General features: G+C 48.9%; 1 protein-coding gene across 2 annotated transcripts in view; it reads right to left on the reverse strand.

Moving 5' to 3' along the window:
- The window catches only part of KIAA1328 (KIAA1328 ortholog), a 447,944-nt gene that overhangs the window by 45,743 nt on the left and 377,218 nt on the right, over positions 1 to 24,983 (reverse strand). For both annotated transcript variants that reach the window (XM_060236224.1, XM_060236223.1), the window contains one exon: positions 19,632 to 19,740. In XM_060236224.1, coding sequence (XP_060092207.1) covers positions 19,632 to 19,740 — 109 coding nt within the window. The remainder of the gene's footprint in view (positions 1 to 19,631; positions 19,741 to 24,983) is intronic.

A 24,983-nucleotide genomic window follows, 5' to 3' on the forward strand; every position in this document is an offset into this window, starting at 1 on the left:
AAAAACAGGTGCCATCAGGTCCACAGTGGGGCTAGGACATAGAATCATAGAGTTTGAAGGTACCTCCAGGGTCATCTAGTCCAACCCCCTGTGCAATGCAGGAAACTCACGAACACCTCCCCCTAAATTCACAGGATCCTCATTGCTGTCAGATGGCCATCTAGCCTCTGTTTAAAAACCTCCAAGGAAAGAGAGCCCACCACCTCCCGAGGAAGCCTCCAAGGAAAGAGAGCCCACCACCTCCCGAGGAAGCCTGTTCCACTGAGGAATCGCACTAACGGTCAGGAAGTTCTTTCTAATTCTGAGCCGGAAACTCTTTTGATTTAATTTCTACCCATTGGTTCTGGTCCTATCTTCTGGGGCAACAAAAAAACAATTCCACACCCTCCTCTATATGACAGCCCCTCAAGAACTTGAAGATGGTGATCATATCCCCTCTCAGCCGCCTCCTCTCCAGGCTAAACATGCCCAGCTCCTTCATCCTTTATTTATAGGACTTGATCTCCAGACCCCTCACCATTTTCGTCGCCCTCCTCTGGACCCGTTCCAGCTTGTCTATATCCTTCTTTAAATGTGGTGCCCAAAACTGAACACTAGAAGCCTGCCCACTTTCGTCCCCCCCCCCATCACCAAGAATACATCATTGCCTCAGACAGAGAGTTCCATCTATACCTTGTAGCTAATATCCACTGATGAACCTCTGCTCCAGATGTTTATCCAATACTCGATATGGTGCCCACTGACACTTTTTCTGGTCCTCACTGAGTGTTTTAGGGGAAAAAAAGGCAGGGCTTTTGCTCAGCCAGGCTTCTGACTGGCCGCTGAAAATTTGATTGATTGCGTAGACATTTCACAACATTGCTTTAGCAGCGGCTGCCGTCACAGCACAAGATCTTCACTGTGTGACTGAAGGTGAGCCGCGGAAGCCATTTTGTAGCTGTGCCGCTGTACCGTGCCAGAATTCCAAAGGCGCCGACAGTCTCAAAAAAGTTTGGGACCCCTAGTCCAAGTGATTCCCTCCCCTCCTGAAGACAAAACACTGAACAACAAAAAAGCATCCGAAAAAAGTTTGGCCTCGCTAAAGCAACATCAGCAGCAGGCAGAGAAGGAATCGCGCACGTTTACCATTAAAATGAGCCCCGCAATGTCCCACTTACAAAATGCTGTTAATTTCTGCATTTATTCTGCAAGCAAGAGATGGATGGTTTCGCCCTGCGCACAGAGGTGGCCGGCAAAAAATAAAAAAAATAAAAAAAATTTAAAAATCAGGATAAACGGTATTAATGTCCAATGGTCAGTATTATTGAACCTCCAAAGCAATAAACTACGAGTCGATAAATATTACATTTGCAACATAGTTAACATTCTCCGACTGTCTCTGGCACTTATTACACATTGTAACCGCAAGTCTACAATACATTATTCATATTTGGGGTGTCACGGAGTGATGGATTGCTGTAAGAGAGGCTGTCCTTTAAATAAATCAACAAATAAAAATGCAAATGTTAACATTTTCAGCCACAACTTTTCCCCGTCTTGAATGGGGGGGAATGAAAATTTCACATTATATCGACAGCAAGCAGAGAGAACAATTAACAACCTACACAGTGAATAAGAGAGATTAATTTGCCAACGTCTGCTTTTATCACTTGCATGGGGGACTATATTGGACTTTCCACGACGCTAGTTCTCCTCGGGGGAAAGAGAAGGGGAGGAGAGACCCCTCCCCTTCCGTATTTGGTACCTTATTCCCCCATCTTCCCCATAGGAAATCTTTCCTTCTTAAAAAATATTTAGAAATGAGATCGCTTTCTTTTTTACGTTCAGCTCAGCTTGTGAAAAAGAAAGCCTTTCTTCAGAAGTTTCCCCCTGAAAAGGAGCAATCTCTTTACCAGGGAGCTGCCATTTAAAAAGCAAGAAAAAACCCTGTTCGGTTATCCGAGACGCTGATATCTTAAAAGCAGTTGCTGTTCTCGGTGGAGCTAATTCATATTTTTATTTACTACAAAGCATTTAGTTCAAAGGATCCAGGATGATAATACGGCACTGTGGACTCTTCAATATACAGCTCTGGGCATTGCATATTACATCAAATATTAATTTGTTTAAAAGTCCCCAACTGCACATCTACCTGATCGGAGTTGCGCTGGGCAAATCAGGCAATTTTTCTTAACAGCCCCAAAACACAAATTTGCACAATGTAATTTGTTTTTCTAAAAACTCCAAAGGATGCTGCCGTCGCGGCTTTTTTGCAATGATAGTGCGTCTGAGTTATTACTTAATATGCGCGCTACAGGAATTTGAAGTTGCTTTCGTTCCAATGTGCACAAGTTAACGGCATAAATAAAAAAAACTTTCCTGCGGGGAAAAGTGCAGAAGTGGAAGGAGAACCGTGCCAAATACATCCCTATTTCTTCTGGGTACCTGATTTATCTGGGACGTGAAGAATGCAAAAGAGGGACATAAGAGAAGCCATGCTGGATCAGGCCAGTGGCCCATCCAGTCCAACACTCTGTGTCACATAAGAACAGAAGAGAAGCCATGTTGGATCAAGCCAATGGCCCCTCCAGTCCAACACTCTGTGTCACATAAGAACATAAGAGAAGCCATGTTGGATCAGGCCAGTGGCCCATCCAGTCCAACACTCTGTGTCACATAAGAACATAAGAGAAGCCATGCTGGATCAGGTGAATATTGTCCTCATCTTCAAGAAGGGGAAAAAAGAGGATCCGGGTAACTACTGACCCATCAGCTTGACGTCTATACCTGGAAAGGTTTTAGAACAAATCATTAAACAGTCAGTCCTGGAACATTTAGAAAGAATGGATGTGATTACTAAGAGCCAGCATGGTTTTCTCAAGAACAAGTCATGTCAGACTAACCTGATCTCTTTTTTTGAGAAAGTGACTACCTTGCTGGATCAGGGGAATGCTGTAGACATCGTTTATCTTGATTTCAGTTAGGCTTTTGATAAAGTTCCACATACTATCCTTGTTGACAAGTTGGTAAAATGTGGTTTGGATCCTGTTACTGTTAGGTGAATCTGTAACTGGTTGACAGATCACACCCAAAGAGTGCTTGTGAATGGTTCCTCATCCTCTTGGAGAGGAGTGACACATGGAGTATCTGTCCTGGGACCTGTTTTGTTCAACATCTTTATCAATAATTTGGATGAAGGAATAGAGGGAATGCTTATTAAATTTGCAGATGATACTAAATTGGGAGGGGTTGCAAACATAGAAGAAGACAGAAACAGGATACAGGATGACCTTGACAGGCTGGAAAACTGGGCTAAAATCAATAAAATGAATTTTAACAGGGATAAATGTAAAGTTCTGCATTTAGGTAGGAAAAATCCAATGTATGGTTATAGAATTGGGGAGACTTGTCTTAGCAGTAGGATGTGCGAAAAGGATCTAGGGGTCTTAGTAGATCATACGCTGAACATGAGTCAACAGTGTGATGCGGTGGCTAAAAAGGCAAATGCAATTTTGGGCTGTATCAACAGAAGTATAATGTACAGATCACATGATGTGATGATATTGCTTTACTCTGCTCTGGTAAGACCTCACCTGGAGTATTGTGTTCAGTTTTGGGCACCACATATTAAGAAGGATATAGACAAGCTGGAAGGGGTCCAGAGGAGGGCAACGAAGATAGTGAGGGGTCTGGAGACCAAGTCCTATGAGGAAAGGCTGAAGGAGCTGAGGATGTTCAGCCTGGAGAGGAGGTGGCTGAGAGGTGATAGGATCACCATCTTCAAGCACTTGAAGGGCTGTCATATAGAGGATGATGCGGAATTGTTTTCTGTGGCCCCGGAAAGTAGGACCAGAACCAATGGGCTGAAATGAAATCAAAAGAGTTTCCGTCTCAACATTAGGAAGAACTTCCTGACCGTTAGAGTCATTCTTCAGTGGAACAGGCTTTCTCAGGAGGTGTTGGGCTCTCCTTCCTTGGAGGTTTTTAAACATAGGCTAGATGGCCATCTGAAAGCAATGAAGATCCTTTGAATTTAGGGGGAGGTGTTTGTGAGTTTCCTGCATTGTGCAAGGGGTTGGACTAGATGACCCTAGAGGTACCTTCCAACTCTATGATAGTATGTAATATATAATGAAATAATTATATAACTCATGGTCTGGTTGAGAGCCAATTTGATGTAGTGGTTAAGTATGCGGACTCTCTGGGAGAACGGGGTTTGATTCCCCACTCCTCCAATTGCACCTGCTGGAATGGCCTTGGGTCAGCCATAGCTCTTGCAAAGCTGTCCTTGAAAGGGCAGCTGTTGTGAGAGCCCTCTCAGCCCCACCCACCTCACAGGTGTCTGTTGTGGGGAGGAAGATAAAGGAGATTGTAAGCCGCTCTGAGCCTCTGTCCTTGAAAGGGCAGCTGCTGCGAGAGCCCTCTCAGCCCCACCCACCTCACCGGTGTCTGTTGTGGGGAGGAAGATAAAGGAGATTGTAAGCCGCTCTGAGCCTCTGTCCTTGAAAAGGCAGCTGTTGTGAGAGCCCTCTCAGCCCCACCCACCTCACAGGTGTCTGTTGTGGGGAGGAAGATAAAGGAGATTGTAAGCCGCTCTGAGTCTCTGTCCTTGAAAGGGCAGCTGCTGCGAGAGCCCTCTCAGCCCCACCCACCTCACCGGTGTCTGTTGTGGGGGAAGAAGATGTAGGAGATTGTAAGCCGCTCTGAGTCTCTGTCCTTGAAAGGGCAGCTGCTGTTAGAGCCCTCTCAGCACCACCCAACTCACAGGGTGTCTGTTGTGGGGGGAGAAGATATAGGAGATTGTAAGCTGCTCTGAGTCTCTGTCTTTGAAAGGGCAGCTTCTGTCAGAGCTCTCTCAGCCCCACCCACCTCACAGGGTGTCTGTTGTGGGGGGGGGAGGAGATATAGGAGATTGTAAGCCACTCTGAGTCTCTGTCCTTGAAAGGGCATCTGCTGTGAGAGCCCTCTCAGCCCCACCCACCTCACAGGGTGTCTGTTGTGGGGGGAGAATACATAGGAGATTGTAAGCCACTCTGAGTCTCCCGAGTTCAGAGAGAACGGTGGGGTATAAATCTGCAGTCTTCTTCTCTTCCACAAGATGCGTAGGCCAGCGTTGTTTAGAAGCTTTGGACGGTTTCTCTACTCTTAGCTGCCAATTGTCAGTTTCTAAACTGCTGGGCTGTGTAATTTAACCACAGGCTGAAGCCTCCTCTAGGGTATGCTGATCTTCACTCATACATCGCTGGGTTTTGATAGCGTGGACTGTTTTACGTAAACCGCTTGGAGCTCACTTGTGGCTAAAAGCGGTACGGAAATATTAACATAAAATCAACCAACCACACACGACGCACACGCCGACTTTTCCGGGTCTGCGCTCGGCTAGTTCAGCGCTGGAAGGTATCGAGAGACGGCAAAACGATCGCTCCGCTTCTCTCGAGGGCCACCCTGCTTTAGCCCCAAAGAATCTGTGCCTTGACTCCCCGCCTCGGATTGAGGATGGAAACCGGAAAGACATCCAGCGTGGACATCAGGTGACCGCCAGACCTCCCCTCCCTATCTCTACCCTCTCTCCTCTCCCTGTCAGTCTCGCTTGAAAATAAAGAAGGCCGTGAAGAGTGTTGTGAACATGTGCAGAGTACTTCCCCCATATTCACCGATCATCCCAAGGGAGGCTCTGCAAGGCTGGAAGGAGGATCTTGGCGCTCCAGGCCAGAAGGGACGGCATCTTCGCAGGGTTGGGCCCTGACGTCCCCCAGTGCGGTGCCCATAGCCCATAACCCGACCTGGCACCCATCAAGGGCTTTCAGAAAGTGGGTGGGGCCAGTTGAGACTCCCGCCCAGCACAGCTTGTGATTGGCTGCAGATGAATTGGCTGCAGAAGCCCCGCAGAGGAGTATGAGAGCGGTATAAGGCTAGTGGGGAATCGGGCTCTCTCAAACTTATCTTTTCCGCTGCAGTGTTTACATAATACCCCCTTCTCCCCTGCGTGCGGACTTTGCTCCGAGTGTGGCTCCGCCTCCCACGGCAGCCATTTTGTAACTGCACCCGCAACCCTTTGTCATAATCCCAAAGGTACCGCAGTCTTAAAAAAAACATGTTGGGGGCTCTTTTTCCAGAGAAAACAGTAGGTAGTCAGAGAGCCCACGGAGTTTCACCCTCTTTTCCCCTCACCCTTGCAAAAGCAACGGCTGATTTTCTTCTTGACTCACTTGCGAGGTCTAGACGGGGAAAACCATTCCCAGTAAAGAGATAGTATTATATAGAGGAAGAAGAAGATATTGGATTTATATTTCGCTCTATACTCTGAATCTCAGAGCGGCTTACAATCTCCTTTATCTTCTTCCCCCACAACAGATGCCCTCTGAGGTAGGTGGGGCTGAGAGAGCTCTCCCAGAAGCTGCCCTTTCAGGGACAACTCCTATAAGAGCTATGGCTGACCCAAGGCCATTCCAGCAGCTGCAAGTGGGGGAGTGAGGAGCGGGAAATCAAACCCGGTTCTCCCAGATAAGAGTCCGCGCACTCAACATAAGAACATAAGAGAAGCCATGTTGGATCAGGCTAATGGCCCATCCAGTCCAACACTCTGTGTCACACAGTGGCCAATATATGTGTGTGCATGTGTATACACACACACACACACACATATATACTGTGGCTAATAGCCACTGATGGACCTCTGCTCCATATTTTTATCCAATCCCCTCTTAAAGCTGGCTATGCTTATAGCCGCCACCATCTCCTGTGGCGGTGAATTCCACATGTTAATCACCCTTTGGGTATAGAAGTACTTCTTTTTATCCATTTTAACCTGACTGCTCAGCAATATCATTGAATGCCCATGAGTTCTTGTATTTAGAGAAAGGGAGAAAAGGACTTCTTTCTCTACTTTCTCCATCCCATGCATAATCTTGTAAGCCTCTATCATGTCACCCCGCAGTCGACGTTTCTTCAAGCTAAAGAGCCCCAAACGTTTTAACCTTTCTTCACAGGGAAAGTGTTCCAAACCTTTAATCATTCTAGTTGACCTTTTCTGCACTTTTTCCAATGCTATAATATTCTTTTTGAGGTGCGGTAACCAGAATTGTACACAGTATTCCAAATGAGACCGCACCATCGATTTATACAGGGGCATTATGATACTGGCTGATTTGTTTTCAATTCCCTTCCTAATAATTCCCAGCATGGCGTTGTCCTTTTTTATTGCAATCGCACGCTGTCTTGACATTTTCAGTGAGTTATCTACCACGACCCCAAGATCTCTCTCTTGGTCAGTCTCTGCCAGTTCACACCCCATCAACTTGTATTTGTAGCTGGGATTCCTGGCCCCAATGTGCATTACTTTGCACTTGGCCGCATTGAACGGCATCTGCCACATTGACGCCCGCTCACCCAGCCTCAACAGGTCCCTTTGGAGTGCCTCACAATCCTCTCTGGTTCTCACCACCCTGAACAACTGCACCAAACTGGCTCTCATAGTGAGTTCAGCTTGAGGTAAGCAAGAACATTTATTGAACAGGAACAGAACTGAACACAAAGAGACCACAGCACTGCTTATGTACATTTGGTCTGAGTTAAACACACCCCTTTATGTGGGCAGCGATTCCCCCTATTGGTCTCTCCGGGATCCTTCGATTGCATTTCCTGAGAGAAATGCCTCGGGTCCCGATTGGCTGGTTCTAAAAGATTCCCTTCCTAATAATTCCCAGCATGGCGTTGGCCTTTTTCATTGCAATCGCACACTGTCTTGACATTTTCAGTGAGTTATCTACCACGACCCCAAGATCTCGCTCTTGGTCAGTCTCGGAATGTAGCCAATTGGAATGTAGGCGTCAGGGTTCTGGAGGGCAATGAACTTGGCATCAAGGCCAAATAACAGACATAACAAAGCAGCAGTCAAAACAGCCGATACACAACAGATAGCAAAGGCCCGTTTGGGCTTTGGAAGGACCATGGCTCAGTGGTAGAACATCTGCTCGGCGTGCAGAAAGCCACAGGTTCAATCCCTGGCATCTCCAGCTCAAGGACTAGGGGTCACTGAAGTTGTGGGTGGTGGGGAGATACTCATAAATCTCCTGCATTGTGCAGGGGGCTGGACTAGATGACTCTGGAGCTCCCACCCAACTCTATGATTCCAGTGATGTGATGTGAAAGACCCCCGCCTGAGACCATGGGCAGCCGCTACCAGTGTGAGCGGACAATACGGATGGTGATTTCATATGGCCATACCGCCATACCGCAGAGGTGCATTCACTTTGCTTTGCCCCTCTAGTTTGTGAAATCAAATTGTGTCCCCACCCGCCCCGACAAATATTGGCACCTGCAAAAGCTTTGCCTCCTTTAGCCCCCGCCGCTACTGAGCGAAGCATCCTTCCGCTTCCCTCGCTACAGGTTTAAATAGCCAGAAGTAATTACACATACTGCAAACTCAATCGCTTTCTTCTCCCCCCCCCCCTTCCCTGTTAAGGTTCAGGATTTTTGTTCAGCAAGTTTCCTTCCCAAGCAAAGCAAACCATTAGGGTTAAACCGTTAACTGTGGATTATAACAAACATGCTGACGGATCTTTAACTTTAGTGGCACCACCAGCAGCTATAATTCTCCATATTGATTAATTTAGTTAGTTAAACCTGCAATCTAAGCTTATAACCCGTTCGGTGATAAATTGAGAGTGACCTGCTGCCCAAGCAGGTTTCCCTGATGAAGGATAGGAGTGGGTTTAGGGCTCCCACAGAAATACTTGTCCATTTACCATTTTCAATTAGAGAAGCCCATGAGTAAGGGAAAGGCAAGCGCGGCCGTTTAACCTGGTCAATTACCCTAACACACTGCACCAAAGGGGGGGGGGGAGGAAGAAAAGAAAGAAAGAAAAGAAAGACAGCCCGTTCAAAGAGGAGATAGAGAACATTCCGGAAGTCCAGACGCTCCACGATGTCTCCTCTCCTACCAAGGTAAGAAGCAGGAAAAGTTCTGATTATGGAGACAGGCAAAAGAGAAGGTGTCAGACTGGTGAGCGTAAGAGCGCAACAGAAGCCATGTTGGATCAGACAATTGGCTCATCCAGTCCAAGACTCCGTCACACAGTAGCCAAAAACCATCAGGTGCCATCAAGAGGTCCACCAGTGGGGCCAGAACTCCAGAAACCCTCCCTCTGTTGCCTCCCAAGCACCAAGAAGACAGGCCATCGTTGCCCCAGACATAAGAACAGAAGAAACGCCATCTTGGATCAGGCCAATGACCCATCTGGTCCAACACTCTGTGTCACACAATGGCCAAAACCCAGGCGCCATCACGAGGTCAACCAGCAGGGCCAGAACTCCAGAAGTCTCCCTCCATTGCTCCCCAAGCACCAAGAAGACAGAGCATCACTGCCCCAGACAAAAGAACATAAGAGAAGCCATGTTGGATCAGGCCATTGGCTCATCCAGTCCAAGATTCAGTCACCATGAGGTGCCATCAAGAGGTCCACCAGTGGGGCCAAAACTCCAGAAGCCCTCCTTCTGTTGCCTCCTAAGCACCAAGAAGACAGACCATCACTGACCCAGACAGAGTGTTAAGAACATAAGAGAAGCCATGTTGGATCTGGTCAGGGCCGTACCCAGGATTTTACAAGTCAGGGGGCTTTTTAAAAAGTGAGGGGGCACCCATTTCCATCCACTGCAGGGCTTCTTGCTTCTCATAAGCTTTTTGGGGTTAGGGCATATAATACAGTCGTGCAGGGGTGGTCAACAGCAGCTCTCCTGGTGTTTTTTTTTTGCCTACAACTCCCATCAGCCCCAGCCATTGGCCATGCTGGCTGGGGCTGATGGGAGTTGTAGGCAAAAAAAAAAATCTGGAGAGCTACCGTTGGCCACCCCTGGTGTAATGGGTTCAATGCATGGCAGAGGCGAGGTGGTAGTAAATCATCAGCTCTTTATTGATTACACGCAGGGGTGGCCAACGGTAGCTCTCCAGATGTTTCCCCCTACAATTCCCATCAGCCCCAGCCAGCATGGCCAACGGCTGGGGCTGATGGGAGCTGTAGGCAAAGAACATCTGGAGAGCTACCGTTGGCCACCCCGGGATCATTACAGCATCTCGCATACACATAAGACTGGCGAACTGGGCCCACGGGGCCAACTATATACACCCTCATGTTCCCGCGCAAGCGTTTGATTGGTCCATTCAAACCAGCAGGGGGGCCCGTGATTGGAGCTGGGCAGCAGGGTTTTGGATGCTGCTGCCCATTGTTCCCAAAGCCCCAAGCTCTGGCCGTCTGGCTCCAATGAGCCCTGCAGGAACACGCTTCCAGTTCTCACTTGAGTCCTCATACATTACAGGGCAGAAGCTGGAGGCTCTGAATGTGGCCAAATTGAGGCAGCCAACCCTAAAACTTTGGAGTGAAGAAAGGACTGTACCTGGCGTGCTAGTGGAGGGGGTGGTTTCTTTCCACCTCCCTCTCTCCCACCTTGGCGCTTTGCAGCCAGGAGCTCCATCCATCCCCCCTTCCCAGCTCATTCCGCACGGCTTCCTCTGCCTTCCTGAGCCCCGCTGATAATGTTTTGCCAGGTCAGCCATGGCAAAAAGAAAGTGAAAAAAGCAGACTGCACTCAGGAGGCCCCCCTGGAAGTCAGGAGGCTCAGCTTGGACGTCAGGGGGCAGTTCCTCCCCCCGGCCCCCCTGTGCCTACAGGCCTCCCCTAAGATTTTTTTAGATTAGATTTTTTTTTAGATAATTTTATTTGTATCCCGCCCTCCCCGCCGAGGCAGGCTCAGGGCGGCTAACAACATCATACAAATTTCAATTATACAAGAAGCAAAAAAACACAAAATTACATTTAAGCATTAAAATTCTGATTAGGTTTAAAATTAGTTAATTAAGTTAATAAAAGTGCTAATACTGTTCTTTAGGATGGCGGTTATCATTAACAATTTCTTCCTTCGTCAGCGAAAGCTAGTCGGAAGAGGAAGGTCTTGCAGGCCCTGCGGAATTGTTCAAGGTCCCGCAGGGCCCGCATTTCCTCTGGAAGTTGGTTCCATAGGCTCGGGGCTACAGAGGAGAAGGCCCGGTTACGGGTACATTGCAGCTTCACCTCTCTCGGTCCGGGAGTAGTCAACAAGTTTTTTCCGGCTGACCTCAGTGCTCTCTGGGGTTCATATGGGGAGAGACGGTCCCTAAGGTAGACAGGTCCTCGACCATATAGGGCTTTAAAGGTAATGACCAGCACTTTGTAACGAACCCGGTATGTAACTGGCAGCCAGTGCAGCTCGCGCAGTCCAGGCTGTATGTGCTCCCATTTAGGAAGCCCCAGCAACAGTCTAGCCGCCGCATTCTGCACCAGCTGCAGCTTCCGGGTTCGGTACAGAGGCAGCCCCATGTAGAGGGCATTACAGTAATCCAGTCTCGAGGTGACCGTTGCATGAAGTACCGTTGCCAGATCTTGGCGCTCTAGGAAGGGAGCCAACTGCCTTGCCCGCCTTAGATGGAAAAAGGCTGACTTGGCGGTGGCTGCAATCTGGGCCTCCATTGATAATGAAGGCTCCAGTAAAACTCCCAGACTCCTAACCCGGTGCGCCGCTTTCAGCGGCACCCCGTCGAAGACCGGAAGAGGTATTTCCCCTTCCCGAGCGCCCCGACCCAGACAAAGGACTTCTGTCTTCGCTGGATTCAATTTCAGCCCGCTCCTCCTCAACCAAGTTGCCATATCCTGCAAGGCCCGGTCTAAATTCTCAGGGACGCAGTCAGGCCGGCCGTCCATCAGCAGATAGAGTTGGGTGTCATCTGCGTATTGATGGCACCCAAGTCCGTATCCCCTGGCAATCTGGGCAAGAGGGCGCATGTAGATATTGAATAACATTGGTGAGAGAACTGCCCCCTGGGGCACTCCACAGTCCAGTGTGTGCCTCCGGGACCGCTCGCCCCCAATAGCCACCCTTTGTCCCCGATCCTCGAGGAAGGAGGAGAGCCACTGTAAGGCAGACCCCCTCACCCCTATGTCGGCGAGGCGGCAGGTCAGTAGCCGATGGTCGACCGTGTCGAACGCGGCCGACAGATCTAGCAGCATCAGCACCGCCACACCACCCCGATCCAGATGCCGTTGGAGATCATCTACCAGGGCGAACAGTACTGTCTCCGTCCCATAGCCTGGGCGAAAGCCGGACTGGCAAGGGTCTAGGATGGAAGCGTCATCCAGAAAGCTCTGCAACTGCAACGCCACTGCCCTCTCTATTATTTTACCTAAAAATGGTAAATTGGAGACCGGTCGGTAGTTTGCCAATTCGGCCGGGTCTGCTGTACTTTTTTTCAAGAGGGGTCGGACCAAAGCCTCTTTCAGAGATGATGGAAAACGCCCCTCCGAGAGGGATCTATTTATGATGTCCCGTAGAGGACAATCTAGCTCCCTCAGGCAGGATTTAATTAGCCAGGAGGGGCATGGGTCCAGATCACAAGTTGTAGGGCGCGCAGAGGAGAGGATTCCGTCAACTTCCTCCAGGCTGAGCGGGTCGAAATGATCCAGAGTTAAATCAGAAGACAGGCGTGGGGCCTCGGGCTCATGTACTGTGTCTAAGGTGATGGGCAGGTCTTGGCGGAGTGACGTGATTTTGTCTGCAAAAAATCTCGCAAAAGCCTCACAGCCTATTTCTGATTCACTAACGTTTGGTCTGCCCTGGGGCAGCGTAGTTAAATGTCCAATTATTTTAAACAATTGCGCCGGGCGCGAGTTTGCAGACGCAATCTTGGCCGCGAAGTACTTCTTCTTCGCGGCCTTGACTGCCATCTCATATGACCTCATAAACGTTCTGTAGGATGTTCTCGCCGCTTCGCCACGAGTGCGCCGCCACTGCCTCTCTAGTCGTCGGAGTCCTTGTTTCAACTGGCGTAGCTCCGAGGTATACCAGGGAGCCAGCCTTGAACGAGGGCGCAGAGGACGTCGGGGTGCGATCTCGTTGATTGCCCCAGATAGCCGGTCTTGCCAGGCATCAACCAGGGCATCAAGGGAATCGCAAGGGGGCCAAGGATCCCGAAGAGCCATTTGGAACCGTTCCGGGTCCATCAGGCTCCGCGGGCGAGCCAAAATAGGCTCTCCGCCCTTACAGGGTTGAGGTAGCGTCTCCATACGGGCCTTGAGGGCCAAGTGATCCGACCATGGTATCGCCTCCGTTGCGATTTCGTTCACTTTAATCCCGGCCGCAAAGATCAGATCTAATGTGTGCCCAGCCTGGTGCGTGGGAGTCGTGACAAATTGGGAGAGTCCCAGTGTCGCCATGGAAGACACTAGGCCCATCGCCCGAATGGAAGCCGCGTCATCGGCATGGACATTGAAGTCGCCCAGGACTACGAGCCCCGGGTACTCCAACGCCCAGCCGGACACCGCCTCCATCAGGGATGGTAAGGCGCTGGCCGGTGCGTTAGGCGGATGGTACACCAGCCAGATCGCCAACCTCTCCCCGACTTCCCACGCAAGGCCGACACACTCAATACCGTCAATCTTTGGGGCCGGGAGGGCCCGGAAGGAGTAAGCCTCCCGTATGAAAATCGCCCCCCCGCCCCCCCGCCCGCTAATCCGCGACTGGTGGAAGACCGAGTAACCTGGGGGAGTCATCTGGGAGAGTGCCGTCGTCTCTCCCTCTTGAACCCAGGTCTCGGTCACGCAAGCCAGGTCAGCATCCTGCCGAAGCAGGAAGTCCCTGATGGTCTCGGTCTTATTGTTTATAGACCTGGCGTTGCATAACACCAGTGTCGGACGCGGGCAATTTCTCTTGGTCCCCCTACTTGTCACCGTTGGGATGGGAAGTAGACTAGAAGGGGGCCGAGCACTGTTTTGTCTCTGTCTCCTTCTCTCGTATCTCTGTCCATTCCCACCGTCATATCTTCCCCTCCCCAGGAGCACTGGAATCCCCTGACCGGACATCCCAAGCCTATTCTTTGGTGGTTGTATTAAAGTTCAACTGACTAACTTGAATACACAGCACAGACCCCCAGCCCACCCCTGTCCTCAGTTCCCAATTATCCAGTTCACCAATCTTTCCGAATTGATTAGTAAATAAATAAGTCTTACTTAGCACAATACTAAAATCTAATTCCTAAAATTTAAAGTGCTAACGTTAATAAATAATTGGTTAAATTTGCTTAGTCCTGTATGCACTTAAATACACAAGATACAAAATAATAATCTATTCAATTAATTAAATTAAGTTAAATTAATTGGTCCTATATGCATTTAAATACATAAAATACAAAATAACAATCCAATTCTAATCAATTTAAGTTAATTCATTTTTACAAATTCTAGTAGGTGATCGATAGTTAATTAGGCAGCATGGATAAATTAAGGAGGTGAGGTGGGGTATAGTTCTTAAAGTGCTGTTAGTTGATGTAAAGTTTAAAAACGAATGTCCAGGTTTTAGGCGTCTTCGGCGCTTCGTGGTGGGTTTAAAGTGCAGGTGCTGTTTTCTAGTGTGGAGGCAGTTTTTGGGTGCTGTTCTTAATATAATTTCTTGAAGCATAGGTGGGAAAGCTTCTTGGCTGATGACCCTGCCTCGGGTAAGGAAATCCTGTTATTCCCTAGGCAGTGGAGGTGAAGAATAGGTTTAAGGAACTAGAGTTGATAGACAGAGTGCCGGAAGAACTATGGACAGAGGTTCTTGACACTGTACAGAAGGCAGCAATCAGTACCATCCCAAAGAAAAAGAAATGCAAAAAAGCAAAGTGGCTGTCTGATGGGGCTTTACAAACAGCTGAGGAAAGAAGGAAAGCGAAAGGCAAAGGTGAAAGGGTAAAATTCACCCAAATGAATGTAGATTTCCAGAGAACAGCAAGGAGAGATAAGGAGGCCTCCTTGAAAGGACAATGCAAAGCAATAGAGGAAAATAATAGAATGGGAAGGACAAGATATCTCTTCAAGAAAATTGGAGAAATCAAGGGAACGTTTCTTGCAAAGATGGCCATGATAAAGGACAAAAACGGTAGGGACCTAACAGAAGCAGAAGAGATCAGGAAGAAGTGGCAAGAATACACAGAAGAATTATACAATAAAGATCTCAATGAGCTTGACAACCATGACAATGAAATCACTGACCTTGAGCCAGACATCCTGGAGTGTGAAGTCAAATGGGCCTTAGAAAGCATTTATTATAATAAATAATAATTACTAACAACAAAGCGAGCGGAGATGACGATATCCCAGTTGAGCTATTCAAAGTCCTAAAAGATGATGCTGTTAAAGTGATGCGCACATTATGTCAACAAATTTGGAAAACGCAACAGTGGCCACAGGATTGGAAAAGGTCAGTTTATATCCCAATCCCAAAGAAGGGTAATGCCAAGGAATGTTCAAACTATCGCACCATTGCACTCATTTCACATGCTAGCAAGGTCATGTTAAAGATCCTACAAACTAGGCTTCAGCAGTACGTAGATCGGGAACTACCAGAAGTTCAAGATGGGTTTCGGAGAGGTAAGGGAACTAGAGATCAAATTGCCAACATTCGCTGGATTATGGAGAAAGCACAGGAGTATCAGAAAAACGTCTATTTCTGTTTCACAGACTATGCTAAAGCGTTTGATTGCGTGGATCACAACAAACTGTGGCAAGTCCTTAAAAAGATGTGAGTACCAGACCACCTCACATGTCTCCTGAGAAACCTGTATAAGTGTCAAGAAGCAACGGTCAGAATGGGATATAGAACAACTGATTGGTTTAAAATATGAAAAGGAGTTCGACAAGGATGTATATTGTCACCCTGCTTATTTAATTTATATGCAGAGTACATCATGCGGAATGCTGGCCTGGATGAAGCAGAAGCAGGAATTAAGATTGCTGGAGAAAACATCAAGAACCTCAGATGTGCAGATGATACCACTCTAATGGCAGAAAGTGAGGAGGACCTAAAGAACCTCTTGCTGAGGGTGAAAGAGGAGAGCATAAAAGTAGGCTTGAAACTCAACATCAAAAAACTAATATCATGGCATCTGGCCCCATCACATCTTGGCGAATAGAAGAGGAAGACATGGAAGTAGTGACAGACTTCACATTTCTGGGATCCAAGATCACTGCAGATGGTGACTGTAGCCATGAAATTAAAAGACTTGGGAGGACAGCTATGGCGAACCTGGGCAGTATAACAAAAAGTAGAGACATCACCCTGCCAACAAAAGTCTGCATAGTCAAAGCGATGGTATTCCCAGTAGTAATGTATGGCTGTGAGAGCTGGACCATAAGGAAGGCCGAGCGCAGAAGAATAGATGCTTATGAGCTGTGGTGCTGGAGAAGAATCTTGAGAGTCCCTTGGACTGCAAGAAGATCCAATCAGTCAGTCCTAAGGGAAATCAACCTAGACTGTTCCCTGGAAGATCAGAGGCTGAAGCTGAAACTCAAATCCTTTGGCCATCAAATGAGAAGGGAGCACTCCCTGGAGAAGATTCTGATGCTGGGAAAGACAGAAGGCAAAAGAAGAAGGGGACGGCAAAAGATGAGATGGCTGGACAGTGGTATTAATGTAACTAACACGAATCTGAGCAGACTTCGGAGGATGGTGGAAGACAGGAGGACCTGGCGTGACTTTGCCCATGTCATGACTTATCACAATAACCATGACATTCAAGTCCTTCCATGCTCCACAGATGAACCCTGTGCCTTCAGGCTTCTTTGTGAGGCGGGAGAGAGCAACTATCTGTACATTGCAGAAGTTAACCCAAGCAAATTGAATACATGTGAAATCACATGAACCTTCCTGGTTCTGAATCAGACCCTTGGTCTATCAAAGTCAATATTGTCCACTTGGACTGGCAGCTGTTCTCCAGGGTCTCAGGAAGAGGTCTTTCACATCACCTCCTACCTGGTCCTTTCAACTGGAGATGCTGGGGATTTAATCTAGGACCTTCTGCATGCCAAGCAGATGCTCTAGTGATGAGCCACTGAGGTCATTCCCATCACCTCCTGCCTGGTCCTTTCAACTGGAGATGCTGGGGATTGAACCTGGGACCTTCTGCATGCCAAGCAGATGCTCTAGTGACGAGCCACTGAGGTCTTTCCCATCATCTCCTGCCTGGTCCTTTCAACTGGAGATGCTGGGGATTGAACCTGGGACCTTCTGCATGCCAAGCAGATGCTCTAGTGATGAGCCACTGAGGTCATTCCCATCACCTCCTGCCTGGTCCATTCAATTGGAGATGCTGGGGATTTAACCTAGGACCTTCTGCATGCCAAGCAGATGCTCTAGTGACAAGCCACTGAGGTCTTTCCCATCATCTCCTGCCTGGTCCTTTCAACTGGAGATGCCAAGGGTTGAACCTGGGACCTTCTGCATGCCAAGCAGATGCTCTAGTGATGAGCCACTGAGGTCTTTCCCATCACCTCCTGCCTGGTCCTTTCAACTGGAGATGCTGGGGATTTAACCTAGGACCTTCTGCATGCCAAGCAGATGCTCTAGTGATGAGCCACTGAGGTCTTTCCCATCACCTCCTGCCTGGTCCTTTCAACTGGAGATGCTGGGGATTGAACCTGGGACCTTCTGCATCTCAAGCAGGTGCTCTAGTGATGAACCACTGAGGTCCTTCCCATCACCTCCTGCCGGGTCCTTTCCACTGGAGAAGCCGGGGATTGAACCTGGGACCTTCTGCACCCAAGCAGATGCTTTGTCAGTGAGCCACAGCCCTCCTCCAACATGAGCATGAAGATTCCTTAGACTTAATCAGACCCTTGGTCCATTATGGTCAGTACTATCTACTCAGTCTGTCAGCAGCTTTCCAGGGTCTCAGGCAAAGATCTTTCCCATCACCTCCTGCCTGTTCCTTTCAACTGGAGATGACAGGGACTGAACCTGGGACCCTTTGTATTCTAAGCAGATGCTCTATCACAGAGCCACAGCCCCTCTGTTCCCATGAGGGGACACCATACTGATGAAGAATGCTCCAGACTCCCCTCTTATCTGAGTCTGAAAACCGGGGCTTGAAACCACAGAACTCCTTTGCATATTAGCCACGCACCCCTGATGTAGCCAATCCTCCTGAAGCTTACAATAGACCCTGTAAGAAGAGCCTGGAAGCCCTTGGAGGATTGGCTACATCAGGAGTGTGTGGCCTAATAGGCAAAGGAGTTCCTGCTACAAAAAAAAGCCCATATTGACGCAAGGGTAAGATGTGAATCAGACGACCAAGAGGAAGAAGGAAGGAATTGGAACTCAAGAGTGGAGGAAGAAAGATCATATGTTGAACATATGAAGCTGCCTTCTACTGAATCAGACCCTGGGTCCACCAAAGTCAGTATTGTCTCCTCAGCGTGGCAGCGGCTCTCCATGGTCTCAAGCTGAGGTTTTTCATGCCTACTTGCCTGGAACCTTTTTAGTTGGCGATGCCGGGAATTGAACCTGGGCCCTTCTGCTTACCAAGCAGATGCTCTACTACTGAGCCACCATCCCTCCCTAACACTTATGAAGCTGCCTTCTACTAAATCAGACCCTTGGTCCATCAGAGTCAGTCTTGTCTACTCAAACTGGCAGCCGCTCTCCAGAGTCTCAAGCTGAGGTTTTTCACACCTATTGGCCTGGATCCTTTTTAGTTGGCGATGCCGGAGATTGAACCTGGGACCTTCTGCTTACCAAGCAGATGCTTTACCACTGAGCCACAGCCCCCATTCATGGCTCTCCAGGTTATTCATGCCTACTTGCCTGGACTCGTTTCAGCTGGAGATGCCGGGGATTGAACCTGGGACCTTCTGCTTACCAAGCAGATGCTCTACCACTGAGCCTCTGTCCCTTCTTAGAATGGCTCCGGATTTGCAAAAGCACCATTTGTAAGGGGAGTAGCAAAACATCTGTACTGGGCCAAGGGGTCTACGCCTCTCTCTGGTCCAGAGGATCCACTTTTGCTGCTCTCTGTGTCCCCCACTCTAAGCTGCTCATTTGATGCACAAAGCTACAATTTGTCTTCAAACCGAGCTGGGATTTTCCTATAATAAATTCTCAGCGCTGAGAAGACCAAAGCAAAGGCAATGGCTGTTATTAACCTTATTAGCCTAGAAGAAAAAACAACCTCGTTTTCTTCTCCTCTGCCTCTTTACGAGAGTAATACCGCCGTTGTTTAAGGTCTCTGAATGTGACTTATCAGAACTGCTGACTGAATATGATTTTTGGGTGTCCTTTTTAATTGCTATTAAACAGCAAAACAACATTCATACAAAAAAAAGGTTTTAAAAATAAATTTAAAAAGGAACAGGCCAAGATGAAACATTTGTGCGGTTCGTTCGGGAAGGGGATGGCGCTACGGATTGAATTTGAAAACTTCGAGTGGATTTTGGAGGCCCAAAAAGGAAAGGAAAAAGTAACTCCGACGAACGCCATCCCCTTTAAATTATTTACAGAGGTATTAAACGTGTCAAGACTTATAACTTAAAAATACTTCCCCCTCTCGGAATCTAAGTAAAAATTAGAGCGTTACAACTTGGCATATTCCCCGCATTTCTTAGCCTAACAAGCAATTTAAGGCTTACTCTAAATGTCAGGGGAGATGGCAGTTCTAAATTTATATTAGCCAAGCCTGAGAGCAACATGAACTATCAGAGAAACTCAGTCGCTTCAACCCTTCCCTCCCTCCCCCTGCCCCCCCCCCCCACGTCTGGGCGCCTCTGACAGCTGCGTCTGCGGAAGAATCTTCGTCTGGAGATTACCAGTCATCTTACCCTGAGGTGTCACGCCGGATTGGGGACGTGGCTGCGGTTACAAGCTCTTTTCTGCAGCCTGTCAGTCCGGGGGACGTCGACGCATCCTTCCGGGAGCTCGGAGCCGTCCCTGCGGAAAGAGAAGAAAAAGCAATCGAGATGGGTATGAGATGTGCCGGAAAGTTTCGGACAGCCTCATCTCTCCTCGTCTGGCTTTATTTTAGAACGCAAAAGGCCCAAACGGCGTGCCGCTCTTCGGGGAACTTTATATATGGTGAATCGGCAGCCGAAGGAGTTGTTACCGTTGACGGCTACGGAGTGTAAAATATATTTACGCGGCTGCTTGGAGCCGCAATTGCATAATACACCACCCACGACAGGCCCGATGTCCCCAGCTTTCGGAACGTGGCAAGCTCCCACTCCCCTGTGACCTCACAGCCCATCCTCACAAACGTTGCCCCTGAATTTCTGCTGCTCTCTGGGATCCGACAGAGAACCCTCCGTGTCACGGGTGCTGGGGGCCCTGCAGAGGAAGCCGAGCCTGCAGAAGAAACTGTGCCCCTGCCACCTGCACCAGTGCCCCTGCCTCCTGCTGGAGAAGATCCAAGCCCCCCTGCCTCGCCCTCTCGGGTGGCTCGTGTGCGTGACCGCCTTCGTCAGGACCTCAGGGATCGGAGGAGGGCGGCACGCTCCCGAGCAAGACGCTCCCTGAGCCCTGAGTTTTGAAAGGATTCTGGCCCTTCTAGGAGTGAGGGTGCTTGAGTCTCAGCAGGATCCTGGCTGCCTCTCTGAGCCAGCAGTTAGCCCAAATGGGCAACAGACAGCAGAGGGCTATATAGCTGTGGGCTTTGGGAGGAGGCTTTGTGGAAGCAGCTAGTCACTTACCTGGCGCTCTAGCATCCACTTCGGCTTCTGACTCTGGCTTTTGGAATCCCTGACTTTGGCTTGGACCTCTGGACCCCCTGACTTCGGCTTCTGAACCTCTGACCTGCGATACCTGGACGGTGATTCGGTTTTGGCGCTTTGGACCTTCCTTGCTACCCAGCTACAGACCTTGGACTGCCCCTGGACTTCGCCTGACCCGGCCCCAGCCCGTGACACTCCGCACTCTGTCAAACATGTGAGGATTTGAAATTCTTAAAAGCGCAGGAAGAACTGTCGATGTCTTATTATAGTTCTTCTGGAAACTCGCCTCTTTTTTTTGTGACTCCACGGTTTCGAATGGTACTTTCTGAGGTTAGAAGCCAGCGCCAGAATCAAGCCACTGGAAAATAAGAAGATGACGAAGGCAGATTTATACCCCGCCATTCTCTCTGAATCAGAGACTCAGAGGGGCTTACAATCTCCTACATCTTCCCCCCACCCCACCCCACAACAGACACCCTGTGAGGTGGGTGGAGCTGAGAGAGCTCTGACAGAAACTGCCCTTTCAAGGACAGCTCTGCTAGAGCTATGGCTGACCCAAGGCCATTCCAGCAGGCGCAAGTGGAGGAGGTGGGGAATCAAACCCGGTTCTCCCAGATAAGAGTCTTCGCACTTAACCACTACACCAAACTGAGGTGGTGGAAGGCAGGGTGGAGAACCCAGTCCACCTTTTGTGATGATTATAATCCCTACGAATCAAGTCTGAACTCTTCCTAGAAGCTAAAACTATTAACCTGAGGCTATCGTTACTCCAGTCACATTATGAGAAGACAAGAGTCACTGAGAAAGTCATATTACGAAAAGCTGAAGGCAGCAGTAAAAGTAAAAGCGCAAGCTTCGAGACATTCAGAACGAGTGGTGGACCAAGCTTGCAGAGAGAACCCAGCTGTGTGCAGACACTGGTGATTTAAGAGGGTTCTATGAAGCCCTGAAGGCAGTATATGGCCCATCATATCAGGCTCAGAGTCCCTTGCGTAGTGCAGACAGCCAAGTGCTCCTCACAGACAAGGCATCCATACTGAACCGGTGGTCGGAGTATTTTCAGGTTCTCTTCAGTGCCAACCGCGTAGTTCAAGATTCAGCAATCCACCTCACCCCACTTCAACCAGTGAAAACAGAGTTGGATGAGATCCCCACCCTAGAAGAGACTGTTAAAGCCATCAAGCAACTGAAAAGTGGCAAGGCAGCATCACTGTGGGTGAATCAGTTCTGAAGACAGTCCAGCAGTTCAGCTACCTGGGGTGCATCATCTCCTCAGATGCCAAGATCGACAAGGAGATTGACAACAGGCTGGCAAAGGCAAACCGTGCATTTGGCCGACTGCACAAAAGAGTGTGGAGCAACAAGCATCTGAAAAAAGGCACAAATATCAATGTTTACAAAGCGGTTGTGATGACAACCCTCACCTATGGCTCCGAATCGTGGGTTTTATACCGTCATCACCTGCGACTCCTTGAGTGCTTTCATCAGCGCTGCCTTCGCACCATCCTCAACATCCACTGGAGTGACTTTGTGACCAACACTGAAGTCCTCAAGAGGGCGGAGGTTACAAGCATCGAGGCACTGCTGTTGAAGACGCAGCTGCGCTGGGCAGGGCATATTTCTAGGATGGAAAACCACCGCCTTCCGAAGATTGCTCTGTATGGCGAACTTTCCACCGGCCATCGAAATAGAGGGGCACCAAAGAAGAGGTACAAGGACTCCTTGAAGAAATCCCTTGGCACCTGTCGCATCAACCATCACCAGTGGTCTGACCTAGCCTCAGATCGCAAAGCATGGAGGCACACCATCCACCAGGCTGTCTCTTCCTTTGAGAACGCACGCATAGCTGGTCTTGAGGACAAAAGGAGATTGAGGAAGAATCGCACTGCTACAGTACCAACCCCTAATCAGACTTTTCCCTGCAGCCACTGTGGCCGGATCTGCCTGTCCCGCATTGGTCTTGTCAGCCACCAGCGAGCCTGCAGCAGACGTGGACTACTGCACCCTTCTTAAATCTTCATTCGCGAAGTCAAGCCGAGAGAGAGAGAGATTGTATTCATATGTTGTGAGCCGCCCTGAGCCTGCCCTTGCGGGGAGGGCGGGATACAAATAAAAAGTATTATTATATTATTATTATTATGTTCTTATATCCAGGGCAGAGATGCTCTGTGTTCTTGATGCTTGGGGGGCAACAGTGGGAGGGTTTCTAGTGTCCTGGCCCCACTGATGGGACCTCCTGATGGCACCTGGGTTTTTTGGTCGCTGTGACACACAGTGTTTGACTGGATGGGCCATTGGCTTGATCCAACATGGCTTCTCTTATGTTCTTAATCCTATGAATTAACGCTCTCCAAAACATCCGATTATTAACAGCCTTGCTCAGGTCTTGCAAACTGAGGCTTCCTCGATGGAGTCCATCCATCTTCCTTTGAGAGCTACTTTAGTATAAAGAGTGGCAGACTCTAATCTGGGGACCCGGATTTGATTTCCCCACTCTTCCACATACAGCTGCTTGGTGACCTTGGGCAAGTCTTAGTTCTCTCTGAGCTGTTCTCTCAAGAGCAGTTTCTGTCAGAGCTCTCTCAGCCCCACCTACCTCACAGGGTGTCTGCTGTGGGGAAAGGAAGGGAAGGAGATTGCAAGCCACTCTGAGACTCCAGGGTGGAGTATAAATCCAAACTCCTCCTCCTTCCACTTTTACTGCTGCCTTCAGCTTGACCAAAAAACCCAGGTGCCATCAGGAGGTCCATCAGTGGGGCCAGGACACTAGAAACCTTCCCACTGTTGCCCCCCAAGCACCAAGAACACAGAGCATCACTGCCCTGGATATAAGAACATAAGAGAAGCCATGTTGGATCAGGCCAGTGGCCCATCCAGTCCAACACTCTGTGTCACACAGTGGCCAAAAAACCCAGATGCCATCAGGAGGTCCACCAGTGGGGCTAGAAGCCCTCCCATTGTTCCCCTCCCCAAGCAACAAGAATACAGAGCATCACTGCCCCAGACAGAGCGTTCCAACGATAAGCTGATGGACCTCTGCTCCAGATGCTTATCCAATCCCCTCTTGAAGCTTTCTATACTTGTTGTCATAAGTGGGAAGCGATGTGGCAGCACTTTGCACACACATGACCCATATGCACAAAACCACTCATAGCAGCTTTCTTCACACACAATCTGTAGAAAACCCATGAAATAGTAACTTGCATCTCACCTTGATGGAAGACCTAGATTTGAATCCAGTAGCCCCTAAGAGACCAACAAGGTTTCCAAGGTTTAATCTCCTGGGAGTCAAAGCTCCTTTTGCCATCTCCTTAAGGCTCACAGATCTCCATTCCTGCTGTATTTGATGAAGAGAGCTTTGACTCGTGAAAGTTTATATCCTGAAAACCTTAGTGGTCTCTAACGTGCTAGCGGACTCGAACTCACCGCTTCAGCCAGATTGGTGTAGGGGATAAGTGTGCGGGATCTTATCTGGGAGAACAGGGTGTGATTCCCTACTCCCCCACTTGCACCTGCTGGAGTGATCTTGGGTCAGCTGTACCTCTCTCTGAGTTGTTTTGCTCAAAAACAGTTCTGGGAGAGTTCTCTCAGCCCCGCCTACCTCACAGGGTGTTGGTTCTGGGGAAAGGAAGGAAAAAGAAGTTGTAAGCTGCTCTGAGATTCCTTTGGGTAGGGAAATCCTACACCTCAATACGTTGTTGAAGGCTTTCACAGCTGGAGTTCATTAGTTGTTGTAGATTTTCCAGGCTGTATGGGCGTGGTCTTGGCATTGCCGAACCTGATATTTCTACCACCAGCAACTCTAATCTTCTGTGTTACACCTCTGAGGATGCCAGTCACAGCTGCTGGCGAAACGTCAGGTTCTACAATGCCAAGTTCACGGCTATACAGCCTGGAAAATCTACAACAACTAATAAACCTACCTACCTCCCAGTTTGGTGTAGTGGTTAAGTGTGCGGGATCTTATCTGGGAGAACAAGGTGTGATTCCCTACTCCTCCACATACACCAGCTGGAGTGATCTTGGGTCAGCTGTACCTCTCTCTGAGTTGTTTTGCTCAAGAACACCTACCTCACAGGGCGTCTGTTGTGGGGGGAGAAGACATAGGAGACTGTAAGCCGTTCCGATTCTCTGATTCAGAGAGAAGGGAGGGGTATAAATCTGCAGTCTTCTCCTTCTTCTACCTACCTACCACCACCCCCTGCTCCTCCTCCTCCTCCTCTTCTTCTTCTACTACTACTACATGGCTGTCCCTTGAAGCTATTCTCAATGGAAATGGTTCTGAAGAATGTGGTTCTCAAGAACAAGGCAAGTACCTACTGGCTTCACTTTGACCCACTGCTGGCCGAAGGCTTCACAGACTAAGAAACGTGGGAACGTGCCAAGGTGTAGCACTCTGGTTTTTACTTAGATTCTGCGAGGGGGAAGCTAGCTAGCCCTGACAACTCCTTCCGTGTTGACACGTTC

This window comes from Heteronotia binoei, chromosome 4 (genome assembly GCF_032191835.1).
Source record: "Heteronotia binoei isolate CCM8104 ecotype False Entrance Well chromosome 4, APGP_CSIRO_Hbin_v1, whole genome shotgun sequence".
In the NCBI taxonomy this organism is placed as follows: domain Eukaryota; kingdom Metazoa; phylum Chordata; class Lepidosauria; order Squamata; family Gekkonidae; genus Heteronotia; species Heteronotia binoei.